Raw genomic sequence first — 27063 nt, forward strand, 5'->3', positions numbered from 1 at the left:
GCCACCAGAACTTACGCTGGATGAACTCCAAGGTGCGACCTACGCCCGGGTGACAGGTGAGGCGAGAGGAGTGCCCCCACAGAAGGACTTGGGACCTTGCTGCCTTGGGAACAAACAACCGATTGGCAGGACCTCCTCCAGGGCCCGGTTCGATGGCTTGGGCTTGTTTCACGGTATCCTCCACTTGCCACGAGATCGGAGCCACGATCTTAGCGGCCGGAAGGACAGTCATGTCAGTATCTTCTCGAATGGCAGGAGAGTAGATTCGTGACAAGGCGTCCGGTTTGAGATTCTTCGACCCGGGTCTATAGGTGAGGATAAACTGAAATCGGCTGAAGAAAAGAGACCATCGAGCTTGTCTGGAGTTCAACCGCTTCGCCTGCTGGATATACTCCAGATTTTTGTGGTCCGTAAGCACTTGAAACGGTTGAGAAGCCCCCTCGAGCCAGTGTCTCCATTCCTTCAATGCCATCTTAACCGCTAGGAGTTCACGATCCCCCACATCGTAATTCCTCTCGGCCGGGGTAAGCCGGTGAGAGAAGAAGGCGCAAGGATGAAGCTTCTTGTCTTCACCCCTCTGAGACAGGACAGCTCCAACCCCAACCTCTGATGCGTCTACCTCCACCACAAAAGGTTCATCCGCCGTTGGTAGTGTCAGAATGGGAGCAGAGAGGATGCGCTGCTTGAGTCCTTGGAAGGCCGTCTCAGCTTCTCTTCCCCACAGAAACCTTGTGTTGCCACCCTTGGTTACAGCTGAGAGAGGGGCTGCCACCGAGCTGAAGTTCTTGATGAACTTGCGGTAAAAGTTAGTGAAGCCCAGGAAACGCTGAACTTCCTTAACGGACTTGGGGGTGGGCCAATCCGCTACCGCCCCTACCTTCGTGGGGTCCATCTGGACTCGACCGGGTTCCACTACAAATCCCAGGAATTGTACTCGGGAGGAATGGAATTCACATTTTTCCGGCTTAACGTACAAATGGCTGTCAAGGAGGCGTTTGAGTACTTGTCTGACATGCTTAGTGTGTTCTTGAAGGGAGCTCGAAAAGATGAGGATGTCATCCAAGTAAACAAACACGAAGATGTTAAGCATATCCCTAAGCACATCGTTTATGAGCGCTTGGAACACAGCCGGGGCGTTGGTCAGGCCGAAGGGCATCACCGAGTATTCGTAGTGACCAGTAGGCGTGTTGAAAGCGGTCTTCCACTCGTCCCCGGGTTTGATCCGCACAAGATGGTATGCGTTCCGCAGGTCAAGCTTAGTGAAGACAACTGCTTCCTGGAGCAGCTCAAAGGCTGTGGCCATAAGGGGTAGCGGGTAGCGGTTACGGACGGTTATGGCATTAAGTCCCCGGTAGTCGATGCAAGGACGTAATCCCCCGTCTTTTTTGGCCACAAAGAAAAACCCTGCTCCCGCCGGCGAGGTGGATGGACGCATGAGGCCTGCTGCCAGAGAGTCCTTGATGTAGGTATCCATAGCAGCTCGTTCGGGAGGAGATAGGGAAAAGATCCGACCCCTGGGGGGGCATGTGCCCGGAAACAGGTCGATGGGGCAATCGTAAGGTCTATGGGGTGGTAGTTTGGTGGCCCTCTGTTTGCTAAATACCGGTTTGAGGTCATGGTAACACTCGGGAACTCGGGACAGGTCGATGGATTCTAGAGACTCGGGAGGGGAACTCGGGGAACTTGGGAAGATACAAGTGGCTTGGCACGTAGGACCCCACTGCTTGATAGTGCCCACAGACCAGTCGATGTGAGGGTTATGGCTGTGAAGCCAGGGGTATCCAAGGACGAGAGGGAACTCGGAACACGAGGTCAGATGAAAGTTCATCACTTCCTGGTGTTGGGAAACTGAAAGTCGCAAGGGGGTAGTGACACGAGTGACAAGTCCAGATCCCAAAGGGCTTCCATCCAACGTAGTAACCCTTATGGGATCACTTAGAGGTTCAGAGGGAACGCCATTTTCCTTCGCCCAGACACCATCCATGAAGTTACCTGCGGCTCCAGAGTCTACCAAGGCTTGAAGGGGAAGCTCGTGGTTGTCCCAGGAAAGGGTAACTGGAATGAGCAGGCGGGAGTTGGATGGATGGGAGGAGGTTATGTTTCCCGTTACAGTCCTCCCAGGCCTGCACGGGAGAGTGCGTTTTCCCTGGAGCCCGGGACACGTGGAGAGGAAATGGCCCGGTTTGCCGCAATATAGACAGCATCGCTCCCTCATCCGGCGGTCTCTCTCAGCCTGGGAGATGCGTCCAACCTGCATGGGTTCCGGTGGAGTCAGCGAGGATAAAGGTGGAGACTCGGAGCTGGGACCGATAGGAGCTAGGGTGAGAGATCTACGGTTGAGCTCTCTCTCTCTCAGACGCAGGTCTATGCGTGAAGCCAACTTGATCAGGGACTCGAGGTTGTCTGGTGGTTCCCGAGTGGCCAGTTCATCTTGGATGGTGTCGGAAAGACCCTTCAAAAAGCACACTGTGAGCGCCTCGTCGTTCCAGCCACTCGCTGCTGCCACCGTGTGGAACTGGATGGCATAGTCCGTCACGCTGCGCCGACCTTGGCGGAGAGTCAGGAGCTGTTTGGCTGAGTCAGGACCGCTGGTAGGACCTTGAAACACTCGCTTGAATTCTTCAGCAAAGGTAGAGTAGCTGGCACAGCAGGGACTTTGGGCATCCCACACAGCAGTAGCCCAGGCTAGGGCTTTTTCCGACAGCAGGGTGATGATATATGCTATCTTGGACCGGTCGGTGGGAAACGACGATGGTTGCAGCTCGAAGGAGAGAGAACATTGGGTGAAAAACCCCTTACAAACCCTCGGATCACCTGAGAACCGTTGGGGAGGCGGCAGACGAGGTTCAGCCAGGGGGTTAACTGCCACGGGCACTTGAATCTGATGAACTGGAGCAGAAGCGGTTGCAGGAGAAAGTTGATCAGAAATCTGCTCTATGGAAGTCATCATCTCCGACAGAAGTTGAGAATGTCCAGCCAGTAAGGCCTCTTGCTGAACCAGAGCAGCTTCGTGACGTTGGACAGTCCCCTCGTGGTGGGACAGCATGGGAAAAAAGTCCTGGGTACTGGCTGCCTCTGGGTTCATATTAATGGCTCAGTGTTTCTGTCAGGACCCGGTGCGAGAAACAGTCACTAATAATTGGCAGAACCCAGAAGATGAGGCAGACACAGCAGTACTAGAGATGGTGGTTTAATAACAAAAATAGATATCTTCCAAAATACAAAAGAAAATCCACAAAGTGGTAAAAACAGCAAGGGAAAAAACAAACCTCAAAAGATCAATCCAAAAATACAAGAGAACAAAACCAGAGAACCTCTGGAAAATTCAACAAGAGAAAAATGTTCACAAAGGCTGGGGCTGGGTGCTAACATACAAACACTGAGCAAGGAACTGAGGAACACACAGGGTTAAATACTAACAAGGGAATGACTTACAGGTGCAAACAATAATTAGGGCAAGAAAAAACAAAAGGTACAAAAAAGGTGCAAGGGGGACATCTAGTGAACAAAACCTGAACAGTCCTGGCCAAAACCTGACACCAATAAAACCCCTTGAATTGAATTGAATTGATAGACAGAGAGATAGACAAAGAGAGAGAGACAAAAAACTATACATACCTCGGCCTAAACATCAGCACCACAGGTAGCTTCCACAGAGCTGTGAACGATCTGAGAGACAAGGCAAGAAGGGCATTCTATGCCATCAAAAGGAACATAAATTTCAACATACCAATTAGGATCTGGCTAAAAATACTTGAATCAGTCATAGAGCCCATTGCCCTTTATGGTTGTGAGGTCTGGGGTCCGCTCACCAACCAAGATTTCACAAAATGGGACAAACACCAAATTGAGACTCTGCATGCAGAATTCTGCAAAAATATCCTCCGTGTACAACGTAGAACACCAAATAATGCATGCAGAGCAGAATTAGGCCGATACCCACTAATTATCAAAATCCAGAAAAGAGCCGTTAAATTCTACAACCACCTAAAAGGAAGCGATTCCCAAACCTTCCATAACAAAGCCATCACCTACAGAGAGATGAACCTGGAGAAGAGTCCCCTAAGCAAGCTGGTCCTAGGGCTCTGTTCACAAACACAAACACACCCCACAGAGCCCCAGGACAACAGCACAATTAGACCCAACCAAATCATGAGAAAACAAAAAGATAATTACTTGACACATTGGAAAGAATTAACAAAAAAACAGAGCAAACTAGAATGCTATTTGGCCCTAAACAGAGAGTACACAGTGGCAGAATACCTGACCACTGTGACTGACCCAAACTTAAGGAAAGCTTTGACTATGTACAGACTCAGTGAGCATAGCCTTGCTATTGAGAAAGGCCGCCGTAGGCAGACATGGCTCTCAAGAGAAGACAGGCTATGTGCTCACTGCCCACAAAATGAGGTGGAAACTGAGCTGCACTTCCTAACCTCCTGCCCAATGTATGACCATATTAGAGAGACATATTTCCCTCAGATTACACAGATCCACAAAGAATTCGAAAACAAATCCAATTTTGATAAACTCCCATATCTACTGGGTGAAATTCCACAGTGTGCCATCACAGCAGCAAGATTTGTGACCTGTTGCCACAAGAAAAGGGCAACCAGTGAAGAACAAACACCATTGTAAATACAACCCATATTTATGTTTATTTATTTTAACTTGTGTGCTTTAACCATTTGTACATTGTTACAACACTGTATATATATAATATGACATTTGTAATGTCTTTATTGTTTTGAAACTTCTGTATGTGTAATGTTTACTGTTAATTTTTATTGTTTATTTCACTTTTGTATATTATCTACTTCACTTGCTTTGGCAATGTTAACACATGTTTCCCATGCCAATAAAGCCCCTTGAATTGAATTGAATTGAATTGACAGAGAGATATAGAGAGAGAGAGTTACACAGAGAGATAGACAGAGAGATAGACAGAGAGGCAGGAGAGAGAGTTACACAGAAAGAGAGACAGAGAGAGAGCGAGACAGAGAGATCGACAGGGAGAGAGTTACACAGAGAGATAGACAGAGAGTTACACAGAGAGATAGACAGAGAGACAGAGAGAGAGTTACACAGAGAGAGAGACAGAGAGAGAGAGTTACACAGAGAGGTAGGGGAAGGAAAGATAGATCTCCTTTCCACCTCGCTCTCTCTCTGTCCCTCTTCCTGTCTTTTTCCTTCTCTCTTCCTCATGTTCTATCTATGCTGGGTTCAGCTTTGTGTTTCAAGCAGTGTTTTCATCCCTAATTAACTTTATTACTGAACTCCCGATCCGACTCGAACCCGGGTCCAATGACTGTCAACCCAACACCTTAGCCCTTACGCCAAGAGATCAGAACCTCTTGACAAGGTCACTAGGTGTTGGGTTAAAGCTGCTACAGTATTGTGTTTGCTCATACGTCTTGCTTTTATATTTATTATCTCTCTCTCTCTCTCTCTCTCTCTCTCTCTCTCTCTCTCTCTCTCTCTCTCTCTCTCTCTCTCTCTCTCTCTCTCTCTCTCTCTCTCTCTCTCTCTCTCTCTCTCTCTCTCTGCAGGTGTGATCTAAAACACAGAAGGAGCACACATGTCACGTCTACATCTCCACCTCTCCTCCCTCCGTTCCTCCTCTCTGTCCTCTGTCCTTCTCCTAGTCTTCCTCTCCTCCATGCTCCTCCTGTCCCTCCCCAGCCCGGCCTTGGCCGGTTCCACCCCTCTATCAGAGGGGGGTAACGTAAAGGCTAACTGCACGGCTACAGGAGACCCCTGTCAGGAGGGGGTGGTACTGCCCGTCTGGAACCCACAGAACCCTTCTGTAGGAGACAAGGTGACCATAGCTTGAAATCTGTTGTTGTTTTTGTTGTGGTTGTTGGCCAGGGGGTGATTTGGGCCGGGATTCAATCCAATCACTCATTGTAGAGCACTGTGACGGTAACCTCTACATATGTCGACTCAATCGGAAATGACCTTTTAATGTCAAGTACGCTACAACACAATGACCGGATTGAATCCCAGCGTTTGTTTGTATTTTGTCTGTATGCTGTGTTATTGTTGTTGTTGTGAAATGAATTGCCTCATTGAGGACATTCACGTTTTCCTATTCCAGTCTAATCTAGTCAGGGGTCGACACTAACGCAGATTGCCCGGGGCAGATGAACTGAACAGTCGGACAGGTGGAATCCGCTTTGTTGCTGCCCGTATGGGCAGGTGAACCTTTGTCCCTAAAACACCTGTTAATTCACATTGACTCTAGTGGTCAATTTGGTTATGTACATTAGCGACTCAAAACAAGAAAAGAAACCAAGCCAAGTGATCACACAGTTCTCCTCCTTAAATTCTCTTTTCCCTCCGTTTTGTGTCTCGCTCACTCAATTCCCACCAAACGCTCCCTCTATACACACGCGTGCTGCGTACACAGAGATGACTGCCCATTAAAATGTATCTAACTGATGGGATACACTAACAAACCCGGGAGAAAAGCTACCTTTCTTGACAAATCAAGACAGCTTCATCACGAATTCTAAATGGACCGGTTGATTGAAGTATGGAAGTAAGGTTTGGAAGTCTCTTTGTTATTGGCTGAAACTTGAAACTCCCGCCCACGTCAACCTGCCAATTAGAAGGTCCTGTGTAGATTGCATTTTCAACCCGTAACTATCAGGAAATAACACGGATACAATATGATACAAAACACAATTTTGACTGCACTGGCCCTTTAACTGTATGTCTCAACTCATAATATTAAAGATGCACTATGCAGAAATCGCTCCACCATTTCCTGGTTGGAATTTTTTTAATAGTTCGCCTAATTTCAGTTTATGTGACAAAACAAGCAGGTATAGTGTAGAGGAATCATTGTACCATCTAAACTGCTGTGAAATATATTTTCCATAATCAAAAATATTTAATTATCAGCTGTTTGAACAAAACCGAAAGTAAAAGACGCAAAAACAAAATTTAAGAACGGGGAAGCATAGAAATAGCGCATATAGAGCAGATCTACCACTTCTTAGAGTTGCTTTCTATGACAATAACAGATCTATAACTCTTATTTCTATGTGAATTTGATCGGGTTGCCAAACAATTACATATTGAGGCTCTAAATAAATGACACCCTTTTAAAACGGGAGTAAACGGTGAACAGTGATATTGATGAGAAAGACGCACCTGTTTCGGTAGCCGAGTCTCAAATGGCGCTAAACAGATCTTCATTTAGCAAATCACTTCACAACTCCAGTAAACCATAAGTGTTTTTCAGTTTAGACAGAAAAGAGGTCTAAACATTTGACTTAGTTGTCCAGTGTGCTAACTGGCTCTAATGTGCTAGATAGCCAGTGTGTTTACAGTTTCAGAAATGTATAATCATCATTAAAGGGATAGTTGACAAAAAATGCAATGTTATCTTTTTTCACTTTTTTCATTAGGCTACTGTAGGAGGTTAGGAGTGTGTACAAATAATCCACATACTTTTTAAATGAACCGTTCTGTCTAAGTAAAGGAACTTCCTTACCAAATTAGCATGCAAGTTGTGTAAACAAAGGATTAGAATGTTTTCATACAGTAAGTGTTATGAAGGTACTTTCAATGTGAACCATTTGTGAGTGTAACAGACCATTTTATTTTTTGGACAAGTGACTATGACCTTTGGGCAAGTGACTATGACCTTTGGGCAAGTGACTGTGACCTTTGGGCAAGTGAGTATAACCTTTAGACAAGTGACTGTGACCTTTGGGCAAGTGACTGTGACCTTTGGGCAAGTGACTGTGACCTTTGGGCAAGTGACTGTGACCTTTGGGCAAGTGAGTATAACCTTTAGACAAGTGACTGTGACCTTTGGGCAAGTGACTGTGACCTTTGGGCAAGTGACTGTGACCTTTGGGCAAGTGACTGTGACCTTTAGACAAGTGACTGTGACCTTTGGGCAAGTGACTGTGACCTTTGGGCAAGTGACTGTGACCTTTGGGCAAGTGACTGTGACCTTTGGGCAAGTGAGTATGACCTTTGGACAAGTGACTGTGACCTTTGGACAAGTGAGTATGACCTTTGGGCAAGTGAAACATGACCTGTTTGAGAGCTCAATGTCAACCCTTCTTAATCTAATCCAGGTAGCGCGGGCCATTGTCTACTTTGTAGCGATGATCTATATGTTCCTGGGGATGTCCATCATAGCTGATAGATTCATGTCTTCTATAGAGGTGAGAATTCTATTTTCTATTCTGCTTTGAGAACACACACACCTGCACATTTTTACATTTGAGTCATTTAGCAAATGTTCTTATCCAGAGTGATTTACGCTAGTGAGAGCAGACATTCTCGTTCTGATCCCCTTTGGGAATCGAACCCACAACCCTGGCGTTGCAAGTGCCGTGCTCTACTAACTGAGCCACACCTCACACATAGAGCAACTACTCAATCAACTGTATTCTACTCTACTGTATTTTACTCTACTGTATTCTACTCTACTGTATTCTATTCTATTACACTCTACTGTATTCTACTCTACTGTATTCTATTCTATTACACTTTACTGTATTCTACTCTACTGTATTCTATTCTATTACACTCTACTGTATTTTACTCTACTGTATTATATTCTATTACACTCTATTGTTTTATATTCTATTACATTCTACTTTATTCTTATATATTCTATTCTACTCTACTGTATTCTACTCTACTGTATTCTATTCTATTACACTCTACTGTATTATAATCTACTCTACTCTACTGTATTGTATTATACTCTACTGTAGTATACTCTCCTCAACTGTATTCTACTCTACTCTACTGTATTCTATTCTACTCTACTGTATTCTACTCTACTCTACTGTATTCTACTCTACTCTACTGTATTCTACTCTACTGTATTCTACTCAACTGTATTCTACTCTCCTCTACTGTATTCTATTATACTCCACTTTATTCTACTCTACTCTACTGTATTCTATTCTACTCTGTTCTGCTGTATTCTACTCTACTCTGCTGTATTCTACTCTACCGTATTCTACTCTGTTCTGTTGTATTCTCCTCTCCTCCAGGTGATAACCTCTCAGGAGAAGGAGATCACCATAAAGAAGTGGAACGGGGAGACGACCACAGCGACAGTGAGGATCTGGAATGAGACCGTGTCTAACCTCACTCTCATGGCTCTGGGGTCGTCTGCTCCTGAGATACTGCTCTCTGTTATAGAGGTACACATTCTACTCCTGAGATACTGCTCTCTGTTATAGAGGTACACATTCTACTCCTGAGATACTGCTCTCTGTTATAGAGGTACACATTCTACTCCTGAGATACTGCTCTCTGTTATAGAGGTACACATTCTACTCCTGAGATACTGCTCTCTGTTATAGAGGTACACATTCTACTCCTGAGATACTGCTCTCTGTTATAGAGGTACACATTCTACTCCTGAGATACTGCTCTCTGTTATAGAGGTACACATTCTACTCCTGAGATACTGCTCTCTGTTATAGAGGTACACATTCTACTCCTGAGATACTGCTCTCTGTTATAGAGGTACACATTCTACTCCTGAGATACTGCTCTCTGTTATAGAGGTACACATTCTACTCCTGAGATACTGCTCTCTGTTATAGAGGTACACATTCTACTCCTGAGATACTGCTCTCTGTTATAGAGGTACCCATTCTACTCCTGAGATACTGCTCTCTGTTATAGAGGTACACATTCTACTCCTGAGATACTGCTCTCTGTTATAGAGGTACACATTCTACTCCTGAGATACTGCTCTCTGTTATAGAGGTACACATTCTACTCCTGAGATACTGCTCTCTGTTATAGAGGTACACATTCTACTCCTGAGATACTGCTCTCTGTTATAGAGGTACACATTCTACTCCAGAGATACTGCTCTCTGTTATAGAGGTACACATTCTTGAGGAAGTTCTCAAACCTCAAGTTGAAACTGTTGTACTTGGTAATATGTGGAACATTTGATTCAGAAGAGACAACAGCACAACAACTTTTGTATCTAATCACAGGTTTGATACGGTCTTATATTTTCTTATTTTCCACCAGGTGTGTGGCCACGGCTTCCACGCCGGTTCTCTGGGTCCCTCCACCATCGTGGGCAGTGCTGCTTTTAACATGTTCATCATCATCGCCCTGTGTGTCTACGTGGTTCCTGACGGCGAGACCAGGAAGATTAAACACCTGCGTGTGTTCTTCGTGACCGCGGCGTGGAGTGTGTTCGCTTACATCTGGCTGTATCTTATCCTGTGTGTGTTCTCTCCTGGAGAGGTGGAAGTCTGGGAGGCCGTGGTCACCTTTCTGTTCTTCCCCCTGTGAGTACTACACACACACACACACATGGAAACGCACACGCACACACACACACACACACACACACGGAAACGCACACACACACACACACACACACACACGGAAACGCACACACACACACACACACACACACACACACACACACACACACACACACACGGAAACACACACACACACACGCACACACACACACACACACACACACACACACACACACACACACACACACACACACACACACACACACAGACACACACACACAGACACACACACACACACACACACACACTCACACCCTCCCTCCTCTTTCTCTCTCTCCGCTCTGCCAGGTGCGTGGTCCAGGCGTGGGTGGCCGATCGACGATTGCTCTTCTACAAGTACGTCCGCAAGCGTTACCGTGCCGACAAGCACAGAGGCATCATCGTTGAAACGGAGGGAGGGATGGATGGAGGAGGAGGAGGAGGAGGAGGAGGAGGGATGTTGGGGCCGGGTGGGTTCACTAAGATGGACATGATGGAGCTGGACGGACAGGTGGTGGAGGGATGGAGGGATGGAGGGATGCTAGAGGACGGAGAAGGGAGGAGGAATCTGGAGGACGTGGCCAGGAGAGATATGGCGAGGACGCTGAAGGAGCTGAAAGCCAGACACCCTGATAGAGACACAGAGCAGCTTATAGAGATGGCCAACTACCAGGTACACAGCTTATAAAGGCTTCGTAGAGCATTCATAAGCACTTCATAAGCACTGCCACGATGCTACACAAGTCACGTATAAGAATACGGTACTGCTGTCATCTTCATATGTAAAGACATTATAATGTAGCGTTCATAAAGTGTTCATAGGCATGACATAGAGAGTCATAGTGTAACAGCTGGCGTAATCTCACCTGTCAGGTGTTGGTCCAGCAACAGAAGAGCCGAGCGTTCTACCGTATCCAGGCAACCAGGATGATGATCGGAGCAGGCAACATCCTGAAGAAGCATGCTGCTGACCAGGCTAGGAAGGTACAGACCGCGCCTTTTCCCAAACCAATGTTTCACAAAACTTTTTTCTCAGATTTGTTTTGTTCTGATCATATCTGAATGGTGGCTAGAATTTTGAACTAAAACCCCAAATACTAATGAAATCATTTATCAATGGAATAATCAAAGGCAGCAACATGTCACTCATCGATCAAACTCTCTACATCACTTCTGCTCCAGGTGGTGAGCAGCCAGGAGCCCCAGCTGCAGGAAGACGACCCCCACACGACCCGGATGGAGTTTCAACCCTCCCACTACCAGTGCTTCGAGAACTGTGGCTCACTCAAACTGACCGTGGCCCGACATGGCGGAGACCCTGGAGCTTCTGTTAAGGTAAGGGGAGGAGGGGGAGGAGAAGAGGGGGAGGAGGAGAGTAGGGGGGAGGAGGAGAGGAGGAGAGGATGCTTTATGACATCTCTTTTCTTTCTATTTCTCCCCTTCTCTCCCCCTCCCTCTCTTCCTCCCTCCTTCCCTCCCCCTACTTCTCTCTCTCCCCCTCCCTCTCTTCCTCCCTCCTTCTCTCTCTCCCCCTCCCTCTTTTCCTCCCTCCTTCCCTCCCCCTACTTCTCTCTCTCCCCCTCCCTCTTTTCCTCCCTCCTTCCCTCCCCCTACTTCTCTCTCTCCCCCTACCTCTCTTCCTCCCTCCTTCCCTCCCCCTACTTATCTCTCTCCCCCTCCCTATCCTCTTTCTCCCCCTCTCTCTATCTCCCTATCCTCTCTCTCCCCCTCCCTCTCCTCTTTCTCCCCCTCTCTCTCCCCCCCTCCCTATCTTCTCTCTCCCTTACTCCCTCCCCCTTCCATCTCCCCTTCTCTCTCTCCCCCTCCTTATCCTCTTTCTCCCCCTCTCTCTCTCTCCCTTACTCCCTCCCCCTTCCATCTTCCCCTCTCTCCTTCCCCCTCCCTCTCTTCCCCCCTTCTTCCCTCCCCCTACTTCTCTCCCTCTCCCCTTCCCTCTCCTTTCCCCCCTCTCCTCCTCCTCCTCCTCTCTCCCCTTCCTTCCCCTTCTCCTCCAGGTGGACTACCGTACAGAAGATGGTACAGCCAACGCCGGTTCAGACTATGAGTTTGCTGAAGGGACCCTCCTCTTCAAACCGGGCGAGACCCTGAAAGAGATAACCGTGGGCATCATAGACGATGACATCTTCGAAGAGGATGAATACTTCTACGTCCACCTCAGTAACCCTCGTGTGGTTGGCTACGACCCGTTAGAGACAAACTCTAACTCCTCCCCCAAGGCGGTGCTCGGTGACGGCCACACGTCGACGGTGACCATCTACGACGACGATCACGCGGGGATATTTTCGTTTGAGATCGACGCCCTGCGGGTGAGCGAGAGCGTTGGGGTGATGGAGGTCAAGGTTCAGAGGACGTCGGGGGCTCGGGGGCTGGTGGTGGTGCCTTACAGGACCGTAGACGGGACAGCCCGGGGTGGAGAGGATTTCGAAGAGGTGTCTGGGAATCTGGAGTTCCAGAACGACGAGACGATGTGAGTGACTGTTCCTTCCACGATCGCCTGACTTTCCTTTCAATCTCAATTCTATCGCTGTACAGTCAAAGAGTGATGGATGACAGCGCTGTGTGTCAGTGTTTGACAGTCAGTATGTGTGTGTACGTGCATTCCCAGCTGATCCCATGCTACAGGAGAGTGGCACGACATGGGAACAAGGTGTGAGTCTTTGATGCAGCATTTGGCTGAAGTCAAAACGTCAGTTTATAGAAATCAAATAAGGCTTCAAAAAAAGGGTTTGCTCAGATGTTTCTGTGTGTGTGTGTGTGTGTGTGTGTGTGTGTGTGTGTGTGTGTGTGTGTGTGTGTGTGTGTGTGTGTGTGTGTGTGTGTGTGTGTGTGTGTGTGTGTGTGTGTGTGTGTGTGTGTGTGTGTGTGTGTGTTTGCTGTGATGAAAAAATAGATATTGATGACTAAATGAGGGTGTGAATTAGAGAGCAATATTGATTGATTTGAGCTGAGGATGAAAGGAAGCCAGGAAGAGAGGGAAGGATGGAAGGAAGGAGAAAGAGCCTTTGTAGATACTGTTGTTTGTGGGAAAGGGTGGAAGAAGGGAGGGAGGGAAGGAAGGAAGGAAGGAAGGAAGGAAGGAGGGAGGGAGGGAGGGAGGGAAGGAAGGAAGCAAGGAGGGAGGGAGGGAGGGAGGGAGGGAGGGAGGGAGGGAGGGAAGGAAGGAAGGAAGGAAGGAAGGAAGGAAGGAAGGAAGGAAGGAAGGAAGGAAGGAAGGAAGGAAGGAAGGAAGGAAGGAAGGAAGGAGGGAAGGAAGGAAGGAAGGATCCTGATGTTTTCATGTAAAGGGGTGAGAGAGAGCGATTGCAGAGGCATTTATGTTGAATAGCAACTTCCCATGATTCATCGATGCGTTTTACCCCCTTCCTCCCCCTTTCTTCACCTCATTCTCTTGCCCTTTTTCAACCTTCCTTCTTCTATTACTACCCTGCTTTTCTTCCCCTCCTTCACTTCATTCCAACCCCCTCCTCACCCCTCCTGGATTCAAGCTTACAGTATCTACATTCCCTCCCTCACCCCCTCTCCCCCTCTGCCCCCTCCCTCACCTCCTCTCCCCCTTCTATCCCTCTCTCTCTCGCCTCTCTTTTTTTCTTTCTTTCTTTCTTTCATTCTTTCTTTCTTTTCTCTCTCTCTCTGTTCTCCCTGTCAGGGTTTGGTCCAAGGTGCTTCTGGTCTGAGATGAGGTTAATGGGGGGAGAGGGAAGGTGAGGGAAGGGGAAAAAGGAGGTATGGGGGATGGAGGGAGGGAGGACTAGAGCTGAGATTGTGCCAGTCTCAGTGGAAATCTACAGAGCAGTAGGGCAGAACTGATAGACTCTGAGAGAGAGAGCGAGCGAGCAAGAGAGAGAGAGAGAGAGCGAGCGAGCAAGAGAGAGAGAGAGAGAGAGGAGATGGAGGGTTGAGGAGAGAAAGAAAGGAAGAAATGGAGGGAGGAGAAGAGAGAGTAGAGAAGGAGGAAGGGAAGTGAGGTGTAAAGATAGAATGAGGAGATTAGAACAATGGAGAGAGGAGGAGAGAGAGGAGGAGGAGAGAGAGGAGGAGAGAGGAGGAGGAGAGAGGAGGAGGAGAGAGAGGAGGAGAGAGGAGGAGGAGAGAGAGGAGGAGAGAGAGAGGAGGAGGAGAGAGGAGGTGAGAGAGGAGGAGAGAGACAGAGGAGGTGAGAGAGAGAGGAGGAGAGAGGAGGAGGAGAGAGAGGAGGAGAGAGAGGAGGAGGAGGAGAGAGGAGGTGAGAGAGGAGGAGAGAGACAGAGGAGGTGAGAGAGAGAGGAGGAGAGAGGAGGAGGAGAGAGAGGAGGAGAGAGAGGAGGAGGGGAGAGAGGAGGAGAGAGAGGAGGAGGAGAGAGAGAGAAGGAGAGAGAGAGAAGAGGAGGGGAGAGAGGAGGAGATAGAGAGAGGAGGAGAGAGGAGGAGGAGAGAGAGGAGGAGAGAGAGAGGAGGAGGAGAGAGGAGGTGAGAGAGGAGGAGAGAGACAGAGGAGGTGAGAGAGAGAGGAGGAGGAGAGAGAGGAGGAGAGAGAGGAGGAGAGAGAGAGGAGGAGGAGAGAGGAGGTGAGAGAGGAGGAGAGAGACAGAGGAGGTGAGAGAGAGAGGAGGAGAGAGGAGGAGGAGAGAGAGGAGGAGAGAGAGGAGGAGGGGAGAGAGGAGGAGAGAGAGGAGGAGGAGAGAGAAGGAGAGAGAGAGAAGAGGAGGGGAGAGAGGAGGAGAGAGAGAGAGAGGAGAGACAGAGGAGGAGGGGAGAAGGAGTGTGGTGAAAGGGAATCATGATAAACGAACGTCCAGGAGTGGTGGGTGTGTGTGGGTGTGTGTGTGCGTACGTGCATGTGTAATTCACAAATTTTCAAGGCGATTTATTTTTCACCTCTCAATAAAGGAAGGCGAAGGGCACACACATCCCCCCCCCACACACACACATCCACGCCAAAAGACCACAGGAGGACATGTGGGAAAGGACGAGACGTGGAAAAGTGTGTGTGTGTGTGTGTGTGTGTGTGTGTGTGTGTGTGTGTGTGTGTGTGTGTGTGTGTGTGTGTGTGTGTGTGTGTGTGTGTGTGTGTGTGTGTGTGTGTGTGTGTGTGTGTGTGTGTGTGTGTGTGTGTGTGTGTGTGTGTGTGTGTGTGTGTGTGTGTGTGTGTGTGTGTGTGTGTGTGTGGTGCTGAAGGTGTGTCTGGAAATAGAACAGGACTCTCCCCAGGCTATTCATTACAAGATCTGTGGATACACCCATTCAACATCACACACACACACACACACACACACACACACACACACACACACACACACACACACACACACACACACACACACACACACACACACACACACACACACACACACACACACACACACACACACACACTCTCTCTCTCTCATTTAAAATCCTATTTTCCCTAACCCCTAACCTTAACCCAAAAACCTAACCCTCTTAAACCTAATCTTAACCCTAAACCTAACCCTAGCTCCTAAGCCTAACCCTAAACCTAACCCTAATCCTAACCCTAACCCTAATTCTAACCTTAACCCTAATCTCCCTAGAAATATCATTGACCCTGTGGGGAGTAACAACATGTCCCCAGTTGGTCACATTTTGTTTGTTTACTATTCTTGTGGGGACTTCTGGTTTTTAAATTCTTAAATACGTTTTTCCCTTTCCGTCTTTCTTTCTTTCTTTCTTTCTTTCTTTCTTTCTTTCTTTCTTTCTTTCTTTCTTTCTTTCTTTCTTTCTTTCTTTCTTTCTTTCTTTCTTTCTTTCTTTCTTTCTTTCTCTATATCACTCACTGTCATTCCCTCTTTATTTCTCTCTCTCTGTCTCTCTCTCTCTCTCTGTCTCTCTGTCTGACAGAATATACAAAAATAACTTATCCCAGTACTGTTCACGAGTCTCTGATCTAGAGTCCAAGTTAAGTCTCAAGTCAATTGATTTTGAGTCTAAGTCGCAAGTCATTTTCTTTGTGACTTAAGTCTCAGACTCGAGTTTCCATCTCTGGTGATGTCACACCCAGTAGATATGGGAGTTTAAGTTTTATAATTCTTTGTGAATCTGAGGGAAATGTCTCTAATGCATTATCTCTCTGCATTTGGTGTTTTACGTTGTACACAGAGGATATTTTTGCAGAATTCTGCATGCAGGCCTCCTGAGTGGCGCAGTGGTCTAAGGCACTGCATCGCAGTGCTAGCTGTGCCACTAGATATTCTGGGTTCGAGTCCAGGCTCTGTTGCAGCTGGCCGCGACCGGGAGGCGACACACACACACACACACCGAGGTGGCGCACAATTAGCCCAGCGTCGTCCGGGTTAGGGAGGGTTTGACTGGCAGGGATGTCCTCGTCCCATCGCACACTAGCGACTCCTGTGGCGGGCCGGGCGCAGTGCACGCTGACCAGGTCGCCAGGTGTACGGTGTTTCCTCTGACACATTGGTGCGGCTGGCTTCCGGGTTAAGTGGGCATGTGTCAAGAAGCCGTGCGGCTTGGCTGGGTTGTGTTTCGGGGGACACACGGCTCTCGACCTTCGCCTCTCCCGAGTCCGTACGGGAGTTGCAGCGATGAGACAAGACTGTAACTATCAATTGGATACCACAAAATTGGGGAGAAAAAAGGGGGAAAATAATAAAAAATAATTCTGTATGAAGAGTCTCAGTTTGGTGTTTGTCCCATTTTGTGAATTCTTGGTTGGTGAGCGGACCCCAGTACTCAAAACCATGAAGGGCAATGTGTTCTATAACTGAATCAAGTATTTTTAGCCAGATCCTAATTGGGATGTCGAATTGTATGTTCCTTTTGATGGCATAGAAGGCCCTTCTTGCCTTGTCTCTCAGATCGTTCACAGCTTTGTGGAAGTTACCTGTGGCGCTGATGTTTAGGCCGAGGTATGTATAGTTTCTTGTGTGCTCTAGGGCAATGGTGTCTAGATGGAATTTGTATTTGTGATCCTGGCGACTGGACCTTTTTTGGAACACCATGATTTTTGTCTTACTGAGATTTACTGTCAGGGCCCAGGTCTGACAGAATCTGTGCAGAAGATCTAGGTGCTGCTGTAGGCCCTCTTTGGGCCTACAGCAGCAGATCATCAGTAAACAGTAGACATTTGACTTCAGCTTCTAGTAGGGTGAGGCCGGGTGCTGCAGACTGCTCTATTGCCCTCGCCAATTCGTTTATATAAGTTGAAGAGGGTGGGGCTTAAGCTGCATCCCTGTCTCACCCCACGACCCTGTCTCACCCCACGGCCCTGTCTCACCCCACGGCCCTGTCTCACCCCACGGCCCTGTCTCACCCCACGGCCCTGTGGAAAGAAATGTGTGTTTTTTGCTCATTTTAACCGCACGCCAGTTGTTTGTGTACATGGATTTTATGATGTTGTATGTTTTTCCCGCAAGAATGCCAAGAAAATATATCTCACCAACTTCTAACAAGCATATAGTTCTCAGAACGTTATTTGCTAGCTGGTTCTGGTGTCTAGCAGATGTATAACTGTGAGAGCAAGAGGGAGAAAAAAGACAGCGAGAGAGACCTTTGTTGCATGAATGTTTGACAAGCTGTGTAAAGTTATAAACTTTATGTGGCTGAGTTGCATAAATGTTTAACAAGTTGCGTAAAGTTATAATCTTTTTAAGCGTCCTCCATAGATGAGGACATCAAATAAATTATTCAGTGTTATTCGCCGAGTGTGAGTGTGTTTGTGTTTGACGGAAGGAGAAAGAGAGTGGGTGTGTGTGTGTGTGTGTGTGTGTGTGTGTGTGTGTGTGTGTGTGTGTGTGTGTGTGTGTGTGTGTGTGTGTGTGTGTGTGTGTGTGTGTGTGTGTGTGTGTGCGGGGGGTCTAGGTATGTGTGTGTGTGTGTGTGTGTGTGTGTGTGTGTGTGTGTGTGTGTGTGGGGGGGGGGTGTGTGTGTGTGTGTGTGTGTGTGTGTGTGTGTGTGTGTGTGTGTGTGTGTGTGTGGGGGGGGGTCTATGTATGTGTGTGTGTGTGTGTGTGTGTGTGTGGGGGGGGGGGGGGGTCTAGGTATGAAAGCAATGCTTTCTACTATTTTATTTATCAACCTTTCTCCCTCATTACTTCTCTTCTTCTCTCTTTAATTCTCCCTCTCTTACTCCCTTTCTCTTTATCTCTCTCTCTCTCTCTCTCTCTCTTTATCTCTCTCTCTCTCTCTCTCTCTTTATCTCTCTCTCTCTCTCTCTCTCTCTCTCTCTCTCTCTCTCTCTCTTTCCCCCACTCCCTTTCTCTCTCTCTCTCTCTCTTTCTCTCTCCTCTCTCTCTCTCCCTCTCTCTCTCTCTCTCTCTCTCTCTCTCTCTCTCTCTCTCTCTCTCTCTCTCTCTCTCTTTAGTCTTTCTCTCGCTCTCTGTCTCTGTCTCTCTTCCCTGCTATCTCTATCTCCCCCCCTGTCCCTCCATCCCTTCAGCAGCAGGTCAAGTATCCCTGTCTAAAAAGCATAGGGAAAAGGATACCATTTGGGACACTGAAGCTCAAAGCTTATTCACACTAGACCAGCTGATGTAATATAACTACTATTTAATGATGGACAAAATTTGCCACGCTTTTAGTGTTGTTTTGTTTTTGTTTGTGCTTGTGGAACATATTTAAATGTTTTAGCAGTGGTGTCAGAATGTCAGAAATAGTGGAAGACATTTTCTTATGTCTTTGAGACTCTGCACATGTTTTGGCTTGCTTGGTTTTCTCTCCTTCCTCCCTCCCTCCCTCCCTTCCTCCCTCCCTCCCTTCCTCCCTTCCTTCCTCCCTCCCTCCCTCCCTCCCTTCCTCCCTCCCTCTTTTCATAGCAGTGGTTTTTGTCTCTGTGGTTGTTCTTCAACCCTGCCATTGCTCAGACCCCCCCCCCCCCACACACACACACACACACACACACACACACACACACACACACACACACACACACACACACACACACACACACACACACACACACACACACACACACACACACACACACACACACACACACACACACACACACACACACACACACACACACACACACACACACACACACACACAGACTGCTCTATGATCATTCCCCGTGGTCTTATACACAGTCTGTAATTAGTGAACAGGACCTCCAGCCACGGGCTGCTCCCTCCACCGCCGTGCCCCAGATTAGAGCCCCGACACCGGGCACAGCATCCCTCTCACCCCCCTGGAGCCAGCCTGGAGGGTGGAGGCCGAGGTCAGTCTGACCACAAGACCTGGGCGTTAGCTGTACCATGTTACTACTGTACTATTACTACGGCCACACACACACACACACACACACACACACACACACACACACACACACACACACACACACACACACACACACACCACACACACACACACACACACACACACACACACACACACACACACACACACACACACACACACACACACACACACACACACACACACACACACACACACCCACACACACACACACACCCACACACACACACACACACAGACACACACACACATGAAAACACTTCTACAGTAATTGAACACCAATTAGTCTGAGCCTCAGCACTACAAATATACCTCAGGTAAGATCACATATTTTGTGAGAACTATGCAAACATGGAGGCAGTGAGAGTTAGAGGAAGAGGTATAGGAAGAGGTAGAGGAAGAGTTAGAGGAAGAGGTAGAGGAAGAGGTATAGGAAGAGGAAGAGTTAGAGGAAGAGTTAGAGGAAGAGGTATAGGAAGAGGAAGAGGAAGGGTTAGAGGAAGATGTATAGGAAGAGGTAGAGGTATAGGAAGAGGAAGAGTTAGAGGAAGAGTTAGAGGAAGAGGTATAGGAAGAGTTAGAGGTATAGGAAGAGGTAGAGGTAGAGGAAGAGGTATAGGAAGAGGTAGAGGTATAGGAAGAGGAAGAGTTAGAGGAAGAGTTAGAGGAAGAGGTATAGGAAGAGGAAGAGGAAGAGTTAGAGGAAGATGAAGAGGTATAGGAAGAGGTAGAGGTATATGAAGAGGAAGAGTTAGAGGAAGAGTTAGAGGAAGAGGTATAGGAAGAGTTAGCGGTATAGGAAGAGTTAGAGGTATAGGATGAGGTATAGGAAGAGGAAGAGGTATAGGAAGAGTTAGAGGTATAGGAAGAGGAAGAGTTAGAGGAAAAGTTAGAGGAAGGGGTATAGGAAGAGGTAGAGGTAGAGGAAGAGGTATAGGAAGAGGTAGAGGAAGAGGTAGAGGAAGAGTTAGAGGAAGAGTTAGAGGTATAGGAAGAGGAAGAGGTATAGGAAGAGGTAGAGGTATAGGAAGAGGTAGAGGTAGAGTAAGAGGTATAGGAACAGGTAGAGGAAGTGGTAGAGGAAGTGGTAGAGGTATAGGAAGAGGAAGAGGTAGAGGTAGAGGAAGAGGTAGAGGAAGAGGAAGAGTTAGAGGAAGAGTTAGAGGAAGAGTTAGAGGAAGAGTTAGAGGTATAGGAAGAGGTAGAGGTAGAGGAAGAGGTATAGGAAGAGGTAGAGGAAGAGGTATAGGAAGAGGAAGCGGTATAGGAAGAGGTAGAGGAAGAGTTAGAGGTAGAGGTAGAGGTATAGGAAGAGGAAGAGGTATAGGAAGAGGTATAGGAAGAGGTAGAGGAAGAGGAAGAGGTAGAGGAAGAGGTAGAGAAAGAGTTAGAGGAAGAGGTAGAGGAAGAGTTATAGGAAGAGGTAGAGGAAGAGGTATAGGAAGAGGTCGGAAGAGTTAGAGGAAGAGTTAGAGGAAGAGGTATAGGAAGAGTTAGAGGAAGAGGTAGAGGTAGAGGAAGAGGTAGAGGAAGAGGTAGAGGAAGAGTTAGAGGAAAAGGTATAGGAAGAGTTAGAGGAAGAGGAAGAGGTAGAGGTATAGGAAGAGGTATAGGAAGAGGTAGAGGAAGAGGTAGAGGAAGAGGTAGAGGAAGAGGTAGAGGTAGAGGAAGAGGTAGAGGAAGAGGTAAAGGAAGAGGTAAAGGAAGAGTTATAGGAAGAGTTAGAGGAAGAGGTATAGGAAGAGTTATAGGAAGAGTTAGAGGTATAGGAAGAGGTATAGGAAGAGGTAGAGGAAGAGGTAGAGGAAGCGGTAGAGGTAGAGGAAGAGGTAGAGGAAGAGGTATATGAAGAGGTATAGGAAGAGGTATAGGAAGAGGTATAGGTATAGGAAGAGGAAGAGGTATAGGAAGAGGAAGAGGTAGAGGTATAGGAAGAGGTATAGGAAGAGGTATAGGAAGTGGAAGAGGTAGAGGAAGAGGTAGAGGAGAGGTATAGGAAGAGGAAGATGTAGAGGTATAGGAAGAGAAAGCGGTAGAGGAAGAGGTATAGGAAGAGGAAGAGGTATAGGAAGAGGTATAGGAAGAGGTAGAGGAAGAGGTAGAGGTAGAGGAAGAGGTATAGGAAGAGGAAGATGTAGAGGTATAGGAAGAGGTAGAGGTAGAGGTATAGGAAGAGGAAGAGGTATAGGAAGAGGAAAAGGTAGAGGTAGAGGTATAGGAAGTGGAAGAGGTAGAGGAAGAGGTAGAGGTAGATGTATAGGAAGAGGAAGAGGTAGAGGTAGAGGAAGATGTAGAGGTATAGGAAGAGGTATAAGAAGAGGTAGAGGAAGAGGTAGAGGTATAGGAAGAGGTAGAGGTATAGGAAGAGGTAGAGGAAGAGGTAGTGGAAGAGGTAGAGGAAGAGGTAGAGGAAGAGGTAGAGGTATAGGAAGTGGAAGAGGTAGAGGAAGAGGTAGAGGTAGAGGTGTAGGAAGAGGTAGAGGTAGAGGTATAGGAAGAGGAAGAGGTAGAGGTAGAGGTAGAGGAAGAGGAAGAGGTAGAGGAAGAGATATAAGAAGAGGTAGAGGAAGAGGTAGAGGTATAGGAAGAGGTAGAGGAAGAGGTATAGGAAGGGGAAGAGGAAGAGGTAGAGGTAGAGGTAGAGGTAGAGGAAGAGGTAGAGGTAGAGGAAGAGGAAGAGGTAGAGGAAGAGGTATAAGAAGAGGTAGAGGAAGAGGTAGAGGTAGAGGTATCGGAAGAGGTAGAGGTAGAGGAAGAGGTAGTGGAAGAGGTAGAGGAAGAGGTATAGGAAGGGGTATAAGAAGAGTTAGAGGTATAGGAAGAGGTAGAGGAAGAGGTATAGGAAGAGGTAGAGGTATAGGAAGTGGAATAGGTAGAGGAAGAGGTAGAGGTAGAGGTATAGGAAGAGGTAGAGGAAGGGGTAGAGGAATAGTTAGAGGAAGAGGTATAGGAAGAGTTAGAGGTATAGGAAGAGGTAGAGGTATAGGAAGAGGAAGAGGTATAGGTATAGGAAGAGGTAGAGGAAGAGTTAGAGGTAGAGGTAGAGGTATAGGAAGAGGTAGAGGAAGAGGAAAAGGTAGAGGAAGAGGTAGAGGTATAGGAAGAGGAAGAGGTATAGGAAGAGGTATAGGAAGAGGTAGAGGAAGAGGAAGAGGAAGAGGTAGAGGAAGAGTTAGAGGAAGAGGTAGAGGAAGAGTTATAGGAAGGGGTAGAGGAAGAGGTATAGGAAGAGGTCGGAAGAGTTAGAGGAAGAGTTAGAGGAAGAGGTATAGGAAGAGTTAGAGGAAGAGGTAGAGGTAGAGGAAGAGGTAGAGGAAGAGGTAGAGGAAGAGTTAGAGGAAAAGGTATAGGAAGAGTTAGAGGTATAGGAAGAGGTAGAGGTATAGGAAGATGAAGAGGTATAGGAAGAGGTAGAGGAAGAGGTAGAGGAAGAGGAAGAGGTAGAGGAAGAGGTAGAGGTATAGGAAGAGGTATAGGAAGAGGTAGAGGAAGAGGAAGAGGTAGAGGAAGAGGTAGAGGTAGAGGAAGAGGTAGAGGAAGAGGTAAAGGAAGAGGTAAAGGAAGAGTTATAGGAAGAGTTAGAGGAAGAGGTATAGGAAGAGTTATAGGAAGAGTTAGAGGTATAGGAAGAGGTATAGGAAGAGGTAGAGGAAGAGGTAGAGGAAGCGGTAGAGGTAGAGGAAGAGGTAGAGGAAGAGGTATATGAAGAGGTATAGGAAGAGGTATAGGAAGAGGTATAGGTATAGGAAGAGGAAGAGGTATAGGAAGAGGAAGAGGTATAGGAAGAGGAAGAGGTAGAGGTATAGGAAGAGGTATAGGAAGAGGTATAGGAAGTGGAAGAGGTAGAGGAAGAGGTAGAGGTAGAGGTAGAGGAGAGGTATAGGAAGAGGAAGATGTAGAGGTATAGGAAGAGGTATAGGAAGAGGTAGAGGAAGAGGTAGAGGTAGAGGAAGAGGTATAGGAAGAGGAAGATGTAGAGGTATAGGAAGAGGTAGAGGTAGAGGTATAAGAAGAGGAAGAGGTATAGGAAGAGGAAGAGGTAGAGGTAGAGGTATAGGAAGTGGAAGAGGTAGAGGAAGAGGTAGAGGTAGATGTATAGGAAGAGGAAGAGGTAGAGGAAGATGTAGAGGTATAGGAAGAGGAAGAGGTAGAGGAAGAGGTATAAGAAGAGGTAGAGGAAGAGGTAGAGGTATAGGAAGAGGTAGAGGTAGAGGAAGAGGTAGAGGTAGAGGAAGAGGTAGTGGAAGAGGTAGAGGAAGAGGTAGAGGAAGAGGTAGAGGTATAGGAAGTGGAAGAGGTAGAGGAAGAGGTAGAGGTAGAGGTATAGGAAGAGGTAGAGGTAGAGGTATAGGAAGAGGAAGAGGTAGAGGTAGAGGTAGAGGAAGAGGAAGAGGTAGAGGAAGAGGTATAAGAAGAGGTAGAGGAAGAGGTAGAGGTATAGGAAGAGGTAGAGGTATCGGAAGAGGTAGAGGTAGAGGAAGAGGTAGTGGAAGAGGTAGAGGAAGAGGTATAGGAAGGGGTATAAGAAGAGTTAGAGGTATAGGAAGAGGTAGAGGAAGAGGTATAGGAAGAGGTAGAGGTATAGGAAGTGGAAGAGGTAGAGGAAGAGGTAGAGGTAGAGGTATAGGAAGAGGTAGAGGTAGAGGTAGAGGAAGAGGAAGAGGTAGAGGTAGAAGTAGAGGAAGAGGTAGAGGAAGAGGTATAGGAAGGGGAAGAGGAAGAGGTATAGGAAGAGGTATAGGAAGAGGTAGAGGCAGAGGTATAGGTAGAGGTATAGGAAGAGGTAGAGGAAGAGGTATAGGTAGAGGTAGAGGTAGAGGAAGAGGTATAGGAAGAGGAAGATGTAGAGGTAGAGGTAGAGGTATAGGTATAGGTAAAGGAATAGGTAGAGGAAGAGGTAGAGGAAGAGGTAGAGGAAGAGGAAGAGGTAGAGGTATAGATACAGGAAGAGGTATAGGTATAGGAAGAGGTAGATTAGGATGAATAGGTAGAGGTAGAGGTAGGGGAAGAGGTAGAGGAAGAGGAAGAGGTAGAGGAAGAGGAAGAGGTAGAGGTATAGGTAGAGGTAGAGGTATAGGAAGTGGAAGAGGTAGAGGAAGAGGTAGAGGTATAGGAAGAGGAAGAGGTAGAGGTAGAGGTATAGGAAGAGGTAGAGGAAGAGGTAGAGGAAGGGGTATAAGAAGAGTTAGAGGTATAGGAAGAGGTAGAGGAAGAGGTATAGGAAGAGGAAGAGGTATAGGAAGAGGTAGAGGAAGAGGTAGTGGAAGAGGTAGTGGAAGAGGTAGAGGAAGGGGTAGAGGTATAGGAAGTGGAAGAGGTAGAGGAAGAGGTAGAGGTAGAGGTATAGGAAGAGGAAGAGGTAGAGGTAGAGGTAGAGGTAGAGGTAGAGGAAGAGGAAGAGGTAGAGGAAGAGGTATAAGAAGAGGTAGAGGAAGAGGTAGAGGTATAGGAAGAGGTAGAGGAAGAGGTAGAGGAAGGGGAAGAGGAAGAGGTAGAGGTAGAGGTAGAGGAAGAGGTAGAGGTAGAGGAAGAGGAAGAGGTAGAGGAAGAGGTATAAGAAGAGGTAGAGGAAGAGGTATAGGTATAGGAAGAGGTAGAGGTATCGGAAGAGGTAGAGGTAGAGGAAGAGGTAGTGGAAGAGGTAGAGGAAGAGGTATAGGAAGGGGTATAAGAAGAGTTAGAGGTATAGGAAGAGGTAGAGGAAGAGGTATAGGAAGAGGTAGAGGTATAGGAAGTGGAAGAGGTAGAGGAAGAGGTAGAGGTAGAGGTATAGGAAGAGGTAGAGGAAGAGGTAGAGGAATAGTTAGAGGAAGAGGTATAGGAAGAGTTAGAGGTATAGGAAGAGGTAGAGGTATAGGAAGAGGAAGAGGTATAGGAAGAGGTAGAGGAAGAGTTAGAGGTAGAGGTAGAGGTATAGGAAGAGGTAGAGGAAGAGGAAGAGGAAGAGGAAAAGGTAGAGGAAGAGGTAGAGGTATAGGAAGAGGAAGAGGTATAGGAAGAGGTAGAGGAAGAGGAAGAGGTAGAGGAAGAGGTAGAGAAAGAGTTAGAGGAAGAGGTAGAGGAAGAGTTATAGGAAGAGGTAGAGGAAGAGGTATAGGAAGAGGTCGGAAGAGTTAGAGGAAGAGATAGAGGAAGAGGTATAGGAAGAGTTAGAGGAAGAGGTAGAGGTAGAGGAAGAGGTAGAGGAAGAGGTAGAGGAAGAATTAGAGGAAAAGGTATAGGAAGAGTTAGAGGTATAGGAAGAGGTAGAGGTATAGGAAGATGAAGAGGTATAGGAAGAGGTAGAGGAAGAGGTAGAGGAAGAGGAAGAGGTAGAGGAAGAGGTAGAGGTATAGGAAGAGGTATAGGAAGAGGTAGAGGAAGAGGAAGAGGTAGAGGAAGAGGTAGAGGAAGAGGTAGAGGTAGAGGAAGAGGTAGAGGAAGAGGTAAAGGAAGAGGTAAAGGAAGAGTTATAGGAAGAGTTAGAGGAAGAGGTATAGGAAGAGTTATAGGAAGAGTTAGAGGTATAGGAAGAGGTATAGGAAGAGGTAGAGGAAGAGGTAGAGGAAGCGGTAGAGGTAGAGGAAGAGGTAGAGGAAGAGGTATATGAAGAGGTATAGGAAGAGGTATAGGAAGAGGTATAGGTATAGGAAGAGGAAGAGGTATAGGAAGAGGAAGAGGTAGAGGTATAGGAAGAGGTATAGGAAGAGGTATAGGAAGTGGAAGAGGTAGAGGAAGAGGTAGAGGTAGAGGAGAGGTATAGGAAGAGGAAGATGTAGAGGTATAGGAAGAGGTAGAGAAAGCGGTAGAGGAAGAGGTATAGGAAGGGGAAGAGGTATAGGAAGAGGTATAGGAAGAGGTAGAGGAAGAGGTAGAGGTAGAGGAAGAGGTATAGGAAGAGGAAGATGTAGAGGTATAGGAAGAGGTAGAGGTAGAGGTATAGGAAGAGGAAGAGGTATAGGAAGAGGAAGAGGTAGAGGTAGAGGTATAGGAAGTGGAAGAGGTAGAGGAAGAGGTAGAGGTAGATGTATAGGAAGAGGAAGAGGTAGAGGTAGAGGAAGATGTAGAGGTATAGGAAGAGGAAGAGGTATAAGAAGAGGTAGAGGAAGAGGTAGAGGTATAGGAAGAGGTAGAGGTAGAGGAAGAGGTAGAGGTAGAGGAAGAGGTAGTGGAAGAGGTAGAGGAAGAGGTAGAGGAAGAGGTAGAGGTATAGGAAGTGGAAGAGGTAGAGGAAGAGGTAGAGGTAGAGGTATAGGAAGAGGTAGAGGTAGAGGTAGAGGTATAGGAAGAGGAAGAGGTAGAGGTAGAGGTAGAGGTAGAGGAAGAGGAAGAGGTAGAGGAAGAGGTATAAGAAGAGGTAGAGGAAGAGGTAGAGGTATAGGAAGAGGTAGAGGAAGAGGTATAGGAAGGGGAAGAGGAAGAGGTAGAGGTAGAGGTAGAGGAAGAGGTAGAGGTAGAGGAAGAGGAAGAGGTAGAGGAAGAGGTATAAGAAGAGGTAGAGGAAGAGGTAGAGGTATAGGAAGAGGTAGAGGTATCGGAA

The 27063-nt window shown here is 47.2% G+C and overlaps 1 protein-coding gene across 1 annotated transcript in view; it reads left to right on the forward strand.

Annotated features, from left to right (window-relative positions):
* Window positions 1-27063, forward strand: part of LOC139561428 (sodium/calcium exchanger 1-like) — a 104221-nt gene that overhangs the window by 39337 nt on the left and 37821 nt on the right. Inside the window, exons 2-9 of the mRNA XM_071378506.1 lie at window positions 5550-5818; window positions 8097-8186; window positions 9030-9182; window positions 10033-10298; window positions 10626-10989; window positions 11190-11300; window positions 11499-11651; window positions 12332-12804. Of these exons, the coding sequence (XP_071234607.1) occupies window positions 5579-5818; window positions 8097-8186; window positions 9030-9182; window positions 10033-10298; window positions 10626-10989; window positions 11190-11300; window positions 11499-11651; window positions 12332-12804 (1850 nt within the window). The 5' untranslated portion in view covers window positions 5550-5578. The remainder of the gene's footprint in view (window positions 1-5549; window positions 5819-8096; window positions 8187-9029; window positions 9183-10032; window positions 10299-10625; window positions 10990-11189; window positions 11301-11498; window positions 11652-12331; window positions 12805-27063) is intronic.

Source organism: Salvelinus alpinus, chromosome 31 (genome assembly GCF_045679555.1).
Source record: "Salvelinus alpinus chromosome 31, SLU_Salpinus.1, whole genome shotgun sequence".
NCBI lineage: Eukaryota > Metazoa > Chordata > Actinopteri > Salmoniformes > Salmonidae > Salvelinus > Salvelinus alpinus.